The 10,996-nt window shown below is 42.1% G+C and overlaps 1 protein-coding gene across 1 annotated transcript; it reads right to left on the bottom strand.

Annotated features, from left to right (window-relative positions):
- Positions 1-697: 697 nt before the first annotated feature.
- Positions 698-9,688, bottom strand: c1qbp (complement component 1, q subcomponent binding protein). Its single transcript, XM_083639184.1, has 6 exons — positions 9,344-9,688; positions 8,251-8,401; positions 7,703-7,793; positions 6,776-6,871; positions 6,521-6,646; positions 698-1,488 (listed from the first exon to the last, which is right to left on the bottom strand). Exons 1-6 carry the CDS (start codon positions 9,594-9,596, stop codon positions 1,339-1,341), a joined length of 867 nt encoding a protein of 288 aa, XP_083495310.1. The 5' UTR covers positions 9,597-9,688; the 3' UTR covers positions 698-1,338.
- Positions 9,689-10,996: the final 1,308 nt, after the last annotated feature.

Below are 10,996 nucleotides of genomic sequence, written 5' to 3'. Positions count from 1 at the left end.
CCAGGGGGAAATTATTTATTTTCACTAGAATTCAAACCATAAGTAACACAATGGCAGAATGTAGGACTATTTTGGTCATGGGTTTCATGCACTTTCTGTCATAAAACATCTAAAAGTGTGGCGACCCTCCCACCCGGCGTTGGGCTCGTTTGATTGGGTGCCCCTGGGCCTGGTGCACTCATTGGGATTAAAAAGACCTTCAGACCATTCAATCTCTTTCCTGACCGATGCACATTTTGCTCTGTTCATTTGTGTTTATTTATTTCACCTTAGTTTTAATTAATAAATTAGGTTTAACTTTTACTTTGGTGTATGACTCATCTTATATTACTTTGTTACAACTCGCCTCAACGAATTAACACGAGGGGAGTCATACAGCAAAGTAAAAGCTAAAATAATTTATTAACTAATAAATACTATGGGGAAAATAACTAGACTACACAAACATACATTAAATGAACAGAACAATTGGCGAGACTGGTCTGTTGGTCTTCTTCAGCCCAATGAGTGCACCAGGCCCAGGTGCACACCATCAGCCTAACGACGGGAGGGTCATCACAAAAGCTCAAATCTCATCAGATGGGGGTCATTGGTTTAATTTGTGTCGGTCTGGGGGTCCTGACCTGGACATGAGAAAGTTTGAGAACCACTGTTCTAAAAGAAAAGAAGAAATTCAAGGGACTGTTTTTATATCAAACATTTTTATTGGACATAGCCTTCCTGTTGTGTGAACAGACATTTACCAAAGATGTATAGCACTCAAGTTCAAAGTGCATGTGTTAGTACTACAGTCTAGCAGAGTCAAACATAAAAAAATTGTGGACATGAACTCCCTGGACTGGAAACAATGTTTCAAGTTGTAAAACCGAGCTGCAACGTAGACATTTAAGTGAAGACTGTTTATTTGGGTTATTTTAAGTTTAAATCAATTCTGTTTTCTGGCTATGAGAATGGTTTATATATTCACATCAACTGGACTGACCATTGCAATAAAGAAGGAACTCAAAACTCTTACATTGAGAGCCATCCTATAAACGATGGTTTCTGCACCATGTGTAATGATGCTCTGAATTATGTCCTTCATATATTAACCTAATTTAAGTTACAGAAAAATACATTTCAACGCATTTCAACAAAGACAACATTTCTAGCCAAGTATTAACATAACTGCTGGTAAACTGGTTTATTGTTACCGACACTAAACACAAGTTGTCATCAGTCTCTCCAGTGCCAAATGTTGCCATTCACTTAACATTTGCTCTTTCACTGTATCATACCTGGCTTGAACGTAACCAGGAATTGAAGGAGGTGAACTCTAACTTAAATCTCCGCTATACATTAGTTGCATTTTACAAAGCCACTGAGGTCTTCCAGGAACTTGATGTATTCTTGATGCTCCATGGCGGTGCTCAGCTCCATCAGCTCATCAGCAAAAGTGTTGTCGACCCCCCGGTCAGCCAGGAAGTCCATGAGGTGGTCGTACAGCGCCTGGAACACAACACCCCAATAAGCTACATTTACATTTATACGTAATTATAAATGCTATTGTTTTGCAAAGCAGAGAGTTTTGTAAGAACGGTCAATAGTCAACTGTATTCTTAACTAGAACGACCACACCGCGGATATATGCCTCCGTAGTCAACATGCATGTCTGTCCAGACTTTGACGTTTGAGCCAAATGTGAAGAAATTCCGTCAAGGCGTTACTGAGAAATGGTGTTACCGAGCTTGAAAATGGCGTATATGAGGTCACAGTAACCTTGACCTTTGACCACCAAAATGTAATCAGTTCATCCTTGAGTCCAAGTGGACATTTGCGGCAAATTAGATGAAATTCCGTCAAGGCGTTCCTGAGATATCACGTTAACGAGCATGAAATGAGCGGTCGTGATGTCAGTGACCTTGACCTTTGACCACCAAAATCTAATTAGTTCATCCTTGAGTCCAAGTGGACGTTTGAGGCAAATTTTAAGAAATTCCATCAAGGCTTTCCTGAGATATCGCGTTAACAAGCTTGAAAATGGCGTTCGAGAGGGCACAGTGACTTTGACGTTTGAGGCAAATTTTATTAAATTCCGTCAAGGCGTTCCTCAGATATCGCATTAATGAACATCGGATGGACAACCCAAATCCATAATGCCTCCAGCCTGGCTATTCATAGCTTTCAAGGGGCGTTACGTGCTGCCGGGAACGCCCACCTGGCGGTCAAAAAACAAACTTGTTCATTCGCTGCCAGCCAAGTCGACTAGTTTCTCACGCAGTGTTTGTTCAGCCGTTTGTACACACGTCTTTGCGGCCAACATTTCCTCAAAGGTAAGCTCAAGTAACGTTACAATAATGATTAAAATACCCCGTTAACGTTACTTGAGCTTACCTTTGATGAAATGTTGGCCGCAAAGACATGTGTACTTTGATGGTAGCCATTTGCCCTCCCCAGCGACTGAACAACGTCTAATCGCACAAATCCACAACCTCCTCCTGTCTGAGTTTTCTTCCTCCGACGGCATTCTGTAAAAGCACAAGCCAGGCGTGTCTCCTCGTCGGTTAGTGCAACCGATAGCACAACAGGTATCTGGCATTTTGGCTGAACAAACACAGCGTGAGAAACTAGTGACTCGGCGGCAGTGGAATGAACAAGTTTTTTTTTGACCGCCAGGTGGGCGTTCCCGGCAGCACGTAACGCCCCTTGAAAGCTATGAATAGAGGGTATGCATGTGATGTCACAGAGGCAGAAGTCACTGTGGGGTCACGCCCACTGAGTCACCGCAAGACTGAGCTTGAATGCAGTAATCAGCCTAGATAACTGACACCTGCTGCTCAGGGAGGAACTTGACACTCATTTTGACACTCACTCCTGATTGAGGGGGCGTGTTCCAGTGGGTGTGCATACGCATATCGACGGCGGAGGCATAAAAAAGCACTGAACATTTGAGAAATAAACCCAGCCAAGTCAATGTTCAAAGTCCAACTCCAGAACGCATTCCCAGACCTGCCAAGCAGGGCCGTGCAGAGGCTCATTTCCACCACATGGTACTGCATAGTACGGCTCGTCTCAACTCGGCTTTACTCGTCTCGACCTTAAGTATGGCTCATTACCACCAGAGTACGGCTCTACTCTTACCTGCCTTACTCAACTCTACTTGATATAGGCTCTGCTTCCACAGCAAGTTTACTCGCCTCCGCCCACACTTGGTCGCCATAGCGACCACATATCTGCCCTCCGCCCATAGCCGAAGTAGGGTATAACGTTAAAATTAAATCCATACACGGAACTTATTATGAAATACTGGTGCCTCTATATGACATACATGGGCAAATAAGACCATCAGCCAGGAGAATGGATATCAATCTGTTGTTATTTACATGCATTCGCTGCGCGAGGGACGGGGGTTACGCTACGGGGAGAGGGGAAGCCTCTACCCCGGCGGCCACTCGGCCAGGCAAGACCGCGGCTTCGCTAAACCCCCGCCCCCGGTCTAGCGGAGCCGACAGCGGACTTTTTCTCCCTCAAAACAATTGAAAACCACCATCATGTTAAAGCTTAGCAAGGAGATCGATTTTATTTCACCAGAGCCGATGGCAGCAACACAAAAGACTGATGGAAATAACAGAAGAGAAGGTAAGCCCCACTAAACTGGTGTGTACTTTGATGGTAGAAAAAAAGCCATTTGCCCTCCCCAGCGACTGAACCACGTCTAATCGCACAAATCCACAACCTCCTCCTGTCTGAGTTTTCTTTCTCCGACGGGATTCTGTAAAAGCACAAGCCAGGCGTGTCTCCTCGTCAGTTTAGTGCAACCAATAGCACAACAGGTATCCGGCATTTTGGCTGAACAAACACAGCGTGAGAAACTAGTCGACTAGGTTGGCAGCGGAATGAACAAGTTTTTTTTTTGACCGCCAGGTGGGCGTTCCCGGCAGCACGTAACGCCCCTTGAAAGCTATGAATTGACGCGTGCACAATGTCTCTCTCTCCCTCTGTCTCTCTCGTGACTTTGTGTGTGTGAGTGAACTTATGACATCACTGATGATGTCAGCAGTGGGATTTATGACATCACTGATGATGTCATCAGTGGGATTTATGACACCACTGATGTCATCAGTGGGACAGACAGAGAAACAAATGGAGCCCTAGCTCCCATTTATATACTAATGATGATGATGTGTGCTTAAATAAATTGATAAGCATAAGTGAATTACATTCAATTATTTAGTAAAATATATAATTTATTTTGTATATTGTAACATGGTTTAATTTTCAAGTATTTACAGAAACTTATGTTGTAATGTAAGAAAAGAAGAGAAAATGTATGTTGTGATGTAAAACACTGACAATTATGAATGAAACCCAAGTTCCTATGTTCAGGATTTCCATTTTATTTAATAATTAAATAATTGAATCAGCTTATATAGGCACACGTCGTATAATAGGCCTAATGAAAAAACGTATTCAATTGAAAATGTATGTAGGGATGTACTGTAGGCCTCTGGAACTAGAGGTTTAGCTAAATTATTAATTGCACACCAATGTGCAAAATGCATGGTGCTGCAGTTCTGAGGGGCTGAGGCACGGCCATTGATTACCGTAAATTTCGGACTATAAGCCGCGGCTTTTTCCCCGTTTTTCGGCCCCTGCGGCTTATATAACGGTGCGGCTTATCTATGGATTTTTTCAGCAAACGGCCACTCGGGGACCTCCAAAATCTATGGATTTTGGTACGAGGCAGAACGAGAGCAAGACAGACATTACGAGAGCGAGACCCTGATTGGATGATGTTGCAAAAAATGTGCCTCGCGACCTGATTGGAGCACTGTGCCACTACGCTCTCTCAGCCACTACAGTAAAACACCCTCCCTCCTCCCTCGCTCCGGGGGGAAAATGGCAGCGATTGAGCCTGAAAGACAGTCTGAATGAAATTGAATGTAACGTTCCCAATTCTATGTATTACATTCTAAAAAACTAATGGCAACATTTTGGAAGGCTAAGCCACACAACTAGCTCGTTGTAATCTAACATCATGCTTCAAAAGATGGAGAACTGGCTGTGTTACGACGATGAGGATGCAAAACATGTAATTTGCATGTTTCGTTTCACCCATGTTTCGTCCGCGCTGCCTTGCAAAACATGTAATTTGCATGTTTCGTTTCACCCATGTTTCGTCCGCGCTGCCATGCAAAACATGTAATTTGCATGTTTCGTTTCACCCATGTTTCGTCGCGCTGCCATGCAAAACATGTAATTTGCATGTTTCGTTTCACCCATGTTTCGTCCGCGCTGCCAAATTCAATGGAATGAAACAAATCTTGTAGCCTATGTTGGACGTAGTGAAGTGTTTTTGATTCAAACGGTGATGGTCTCCGCTGATAAGACACGGAGATCTCTGTTACAGGCAGGCGCTACGCCTCCTCCTGACCAGTTTTAAACATTAAAAGACCTGCGGCTTATAGTCCGGTGCGGCTTATATATGTAACAAACAGTCAATTTTGCTGCTGCGGCTTATAGTCCGGTGCGGCTTATAGTGCGGAAATTACGGTACTCCTGACATTACGCGAGTATGGACTCGCTTCTTCTGATGTCTGCTGCTGTCTCTCTTTCCATCCTCGTCGTCATTATTTTTTTGCAAGGCTGGTCGGGTGATTGACTGCAAGATAGTAATTATTTGATACATGTTACATGTTGAAACTAAACTGTAGAAGCAATCACATCCTTACATATTGCACTTAATTTGCAATGGGGGAGTTTCTTTTCCTTAACATTAGGTAGGCTGAGACTACGACGGTTAGACTAACGTTACACTGTGCCAACACACAGACGCACACACACACCTCCCCGTTAACTTTCTGTTAACGTTATGCACGGTCTACAAACTGCAACACACCGACAATACTACATAACGTTACTTTGCCAACGAACAAGCAAGCTAGTTTGCTAATTACATAACTTTAGGCTAACGTTGGCACGTCTCCTAGTAAGTTTACATTTCAACTTTCCACATCCCCCCAGGACGTTTAACGTTACCTTGGCAAAGGAGTTGACAGAACTGTTGTCACGTTGAGGAAGCAGCCAGCTGGCGTGAGGAGGGGGAATGAGAGGGATCAACCTAAACTCCATGTCATGTTGCTGTCGATTTGCAGCCTCTTGTAATGACACAAACGTTGTTCATTTGTCAAAACTCTGCCACCTGATTTTGGGTGAAGGCTGGAAACGAATCGAGCGCTATGATTGGTCGAACTCTTCTTAATTCTCTCTTGGCAGGCTAGACACTGCTGCCTCATGTTGCCTAGACTTGAGTACTGCACATGCACAACTCCGGCTTCACCAGCTTTTTTGCATAGTTTAGAATGACAAATCGAACCAGCATACTTTGATGTCAAAATGCGTGCCTGCTACGAAAAATGAGTACAGGTTGGCAGGTCTGCATTCCCTTCACCAACATGGACCAACCTAAAGGCCAAATGGTTGCTTTCATACTTGTTTTGTTAAGTAGATCCGCAGCACGCCTTTTCTGCGCAAGTCTTACCCAGTCCAGAGAGTCTGTGTTGAGTGTATAGCTGGTCTCCTTCCACTCTGAATCCCCCTCAGGCTGGAAACTGACCTCGCGAATGGCAAAGATGTCACTCTCCTCATCTCCCTCACCGTGGCTCACCTAGAAAATTCAAATCCAACATTTCTGCTCAACTCCGCAGCTTGGCTGCCTCACTGAGGTAGTTTCTGTCAATAATAAGGTCAATCTGGCAGGTTCATTTCTGAATAACTGAATGTGGTCACCACTTACTTCATCTTCAGGATAATGGCAGTCAAACACCAAGGAATGTTTTGCGGCCTGTTTTGTTACTTCAACGACAAAGTTGGGTGTTGATACAACTTCTGGCTGGAGAGAGAAACAGAATATCAGTATTGGTATAGACACAGTCATTTTAATGATGAATGTATAAAGGACTTGGGAATTAAACTAAACAAAGCAACATCACCACCATCTAAATATCAACAGAATAGGGGCCCAGACAGGATTGTAGCATAAACCGACTCATCTGCTATTTACATTTCCACATCCTATGAAGGGCCAAAACATCATGTGGATGGAGGGCCATGGGCCAAAGATCAACAGTGATGTTCAATGTTGATGTTATGTGAAATTACATAACAGCAATGCATTATATTTTATAGACAATTTACATTCTGAATCTAAAAAAAGGTTTTCTAAATAATAAAAACATGACTCTTTCACCCATTTAACAGTAGATTTAGAGTTGATTGTAAGATATATATTTAAAGGGAAAGACACCTTTCTGACAGTGCATGCAACTCAAGGTGCGTAGCCCTAACCCTACCCATAGATTAATATACAGTCAATGCATAGAACCTATTCTCATTCAGATAACTTGAGGTGACAGGTCAAGGGACCCCTTTGAAAATAGCCATGGCAGTTTTTCCCTTGCCAAAATGTAGCCTAACTGTGGAGTGTTATTTAGCCCCCTTCCCCTTCCGACAAGCTAGGTTGACATGGTCGTTTGGTACAACCGATTCCAAAGGTCTTCTAGTTATATATATATATATATATAAATTTATATATATATATATGGGTGTGTGTGTGTGTGTTATCACGCTAGGTTTAAAAATGAGCCCATGCCACAGCCTCTGAAAGACAGTAATCAGCCATGTTATATACCGTCAATGGACTAATAAATGTGATGTGGCTCACCTCATCTTCTTCTGACTTCTTCTGACCCTGATCAGCTTCTTCCTCAAAGTTAGGAGGAATGCTATTATTGACATTGAATGTGACAGTGATTCTGGAAAAAGGAGACATGTATCAAGCACTTATTCAATGTGACAAGATGTCTATAAAGAACGGGTACCGGTTAGAGATGTAACGGTATGAAAATTTCACATCACGATTATCGTGACCAAAATTATCACGGTTATCGTATTATCACGGTATTCGTAAAAAATTGCTGAAAATGTTCAAAAAGTACAGAGACTCACTGAAATCATTTTACGGCGTTTTATATTGAAAACTCAGACCCAAAAAGGATTGATACACTCACTGAAATCATTTCTCCAAGGCTGCACGTTTGCATCTGGGAGAAGGTTGCCAACTTTGGTTGATGATGGATAGTATTTACCATGTTTTTCAACGCACTGTAATCACGGTGCGGTTATCGTAAGGAATTTTATCACGGTTATCATTAAAACCGGTTATCGTTACATCCCTAGTACCGGTAGCCTCACCAACTGCTATAGCCTTACTTTTCTCCAGAAACACTCCTAATGAGTTTGGCCTCTGTGCCATTCATCTGCAGTTCCCATCCTCCAGACATGTTAGGAAGTGCTTTGGTTTTCTGGATCTTTTTCTCCTCTTTGATTTCATCGGACAGGAACTCACCAAATGCTTTGTCACCTGTTTATAGAGATGAAACAGGTATAGGTTAGTGGCAAGTCAACAATTCAGTCATCATCCTGCAGTGATGCTAATTTATGTTTCATTACTTCTCTTTGTGGGGATAATATCTGTTTATGGACTTTGTTTTGCCATGTTTCATCATGGGACATTAACTTGCTATTGTCACATCCCTTGCCATTACATCCACACAGTATACAAAATCAGTCCTTCCATTATACAGTAAGAGCTTTTCAAAACGCACCCCAATGTCATTGTCACAGATTCTCTCTCTCTCTCTCTCTCTCTCACTCTCTCACACACACACACACACACACACACACACACACACAAAGCCCATTCTTGCCCATGAAGACTGTAGGCTACTGTAAGTAAATAGTTTGATTTTTTACAATATCATTTGATTTTTACCATAGTAGTAACAACAGGCACTTGAGCTGCCTAATATCCCGACATAACTATTAAACATAACCAATAATTGCAGCAATAATTTGCATCATGTGTGCCGTTCTCTCTGTTCTGAAACGTCACGGTAAACGCGTGCAAAAAGAAACATTTCTGACGTGTTAGAAAGGATCCACCTTTCAATTTGGCACAAATATAATACCAAAGCACCACTTTAAAATCACCTTTAACAATTAACTAGTTTGCCTGTTATCCCCACATCTCCAACAGTGATTTCACCAACTGAACACATTATAGCTGACATTTAATTAAATTGCGACTTGAAGAGGCATACATGTGCCGATTTGAAGATTGGTAACAGGTCTTCATGAAGACAGTAACAATAGTATCTAGTAGTAGTGTCGTGTGCCTTTGCCGATGAGCAAGGTCATATTTGCCAGACCGCCTGCACCACGTTCGGGGCTACCGAACATTAGCTAACAACATGAAAACAGCATGATAACGTTACCCAAAAATATCGTTTGAATGTTAACTCACCTTCTGTGTGCAACCCCCCGCATCCACAAGACACTGACGGACTCAATGTTTTTGAACTGAACAGTTTGGGCCGATATCCTGATGAGGCTCCGTTACTGTTCATCATCCAGAGAGAACGGGTGAAGGGCCGAGCTGTTGCCGAGCTTGGAGAGCATAGTGTCGGGCTGGTGAGCGGCAGAGCTCGGGCTGTAGACGTGGTGGCTGTAGAGAGGCGAACAGCGGCTCCCACCGCACGGACTACTGACTTTAGCATGATATTATACAGATATTAAGCACCACCAGACGACCCGGCTACTACTTAGAGCCTGTTGCAGTAACGCAGTGATTACAGAAAACACGTGTAGAAGGACATGACCTCTTTAACTATGACCTTTGAACCGGATATGGTATTTTGCTACTTAAAATCTTAAAATCAACCAAAAATATCTGTTTTAAATAATAGCAAAATAAAAGTGGTGTATTACTGTTAACAGAAAAAAACATAATAATGTTAGGCGTAATACATGAATACAAATCATATGGATATTACACGAGTGCAAGTAGTACGCCCCATGTGGCTAGATTGACTAACTACAACAGGCCCTCAGCATCGGTTTTCAAAAGTAGTCACTCGTTGTTGCATTTTTTTTGTCTCCCTTTTTCTTTTTGCATTTTTCCACATTGAGTTTTGACAGCCACTTTCTTTGTTGCATTACTTTATAGTTTATTGAGTGAGTCTGGGGGAATTGTGCAAAATAATCCACCAAGCAAATTAATCCTCCACCCTTTTAACACAATCTAATCTATTCAGCAGCAAGGGGGTGCTAAATATTACATGATGCCTCACAAGCATGCCCGGGTTATAGGCAGTGAACAGACTGTTAGCGCTCGTATTGTCCTCAAAATCACATATAATGCAAAGTGATGTTATTTTGTGGGTGCGATTCTCAGTGTGGTATTTATAGGATAGGCTATGTAAAAGATTGGCACCAACATTGAGTTTGATAAGAATGTTTTGTGCAGTGTCAAATTTAAATAAAAATCCCCCATTATAAGGTCCAAAAAGGTTTTCCAATTTTAAGATTTTGCTGGTCATTACACAACTGATGTAATTTTGATTAGATAATTTCCATGTTTCCGTTTCCATTTTCATTGGTATATCATCAAAATCACACAAAAGGGTAATTTGATGTAAATGAGCTCATAACTTCCAATAGAAAGCATAAAAATTGTGGTAATGGGAGTGAGTTAAATGAGTTGAAAACAAGGTACAACACAATTGGGTTAACATTTATACTTCATGGTGCTTTTATAAACAGTCAAACCAGACCTGGTCAATTTGACCTGGGATGACAACAGGAGGAACTATTTTGAATAAAACACCCAGAATTCAATTAAATTAGTTCAAATAAATTTTATTGTGAAGGGCATAGTATTGAACGACCCATGTCATTTTCGGGCAATTTGATGGAAGAAAACCAGATTTCTGATGGAAAAACTTTTCATTTAGGGTCAGATTGACCCGAGGACAAGAAGTGGGGAAAAGATGGCAGATAGCAGAGGAGGAGGAAATGGCGTTGGAGAGAGGGAGTGAAATTAAAAACGAAAGCCCAAGAGGACTGGAAAATAAAGAAAAGACAAAGAAACGCAAGACTCGGCCGAGTGAATCCGGTA

The sequence above is a fragment of the Poromitra crassiceps genome (assembly GCF_964638095.1).
Source record: "Poromitra crassiceps genome assembly, chromosome: 1".
Lineage (NCBI taxonomy): Eukaryota > Metazoa > Chordata > Actinopteri > Beryciformes > Melamphaidae > Poromitra > Poromitra crassiceps.
This window is presented reverse-complemented; position numbering and strand designations above follow the sequence as displayed.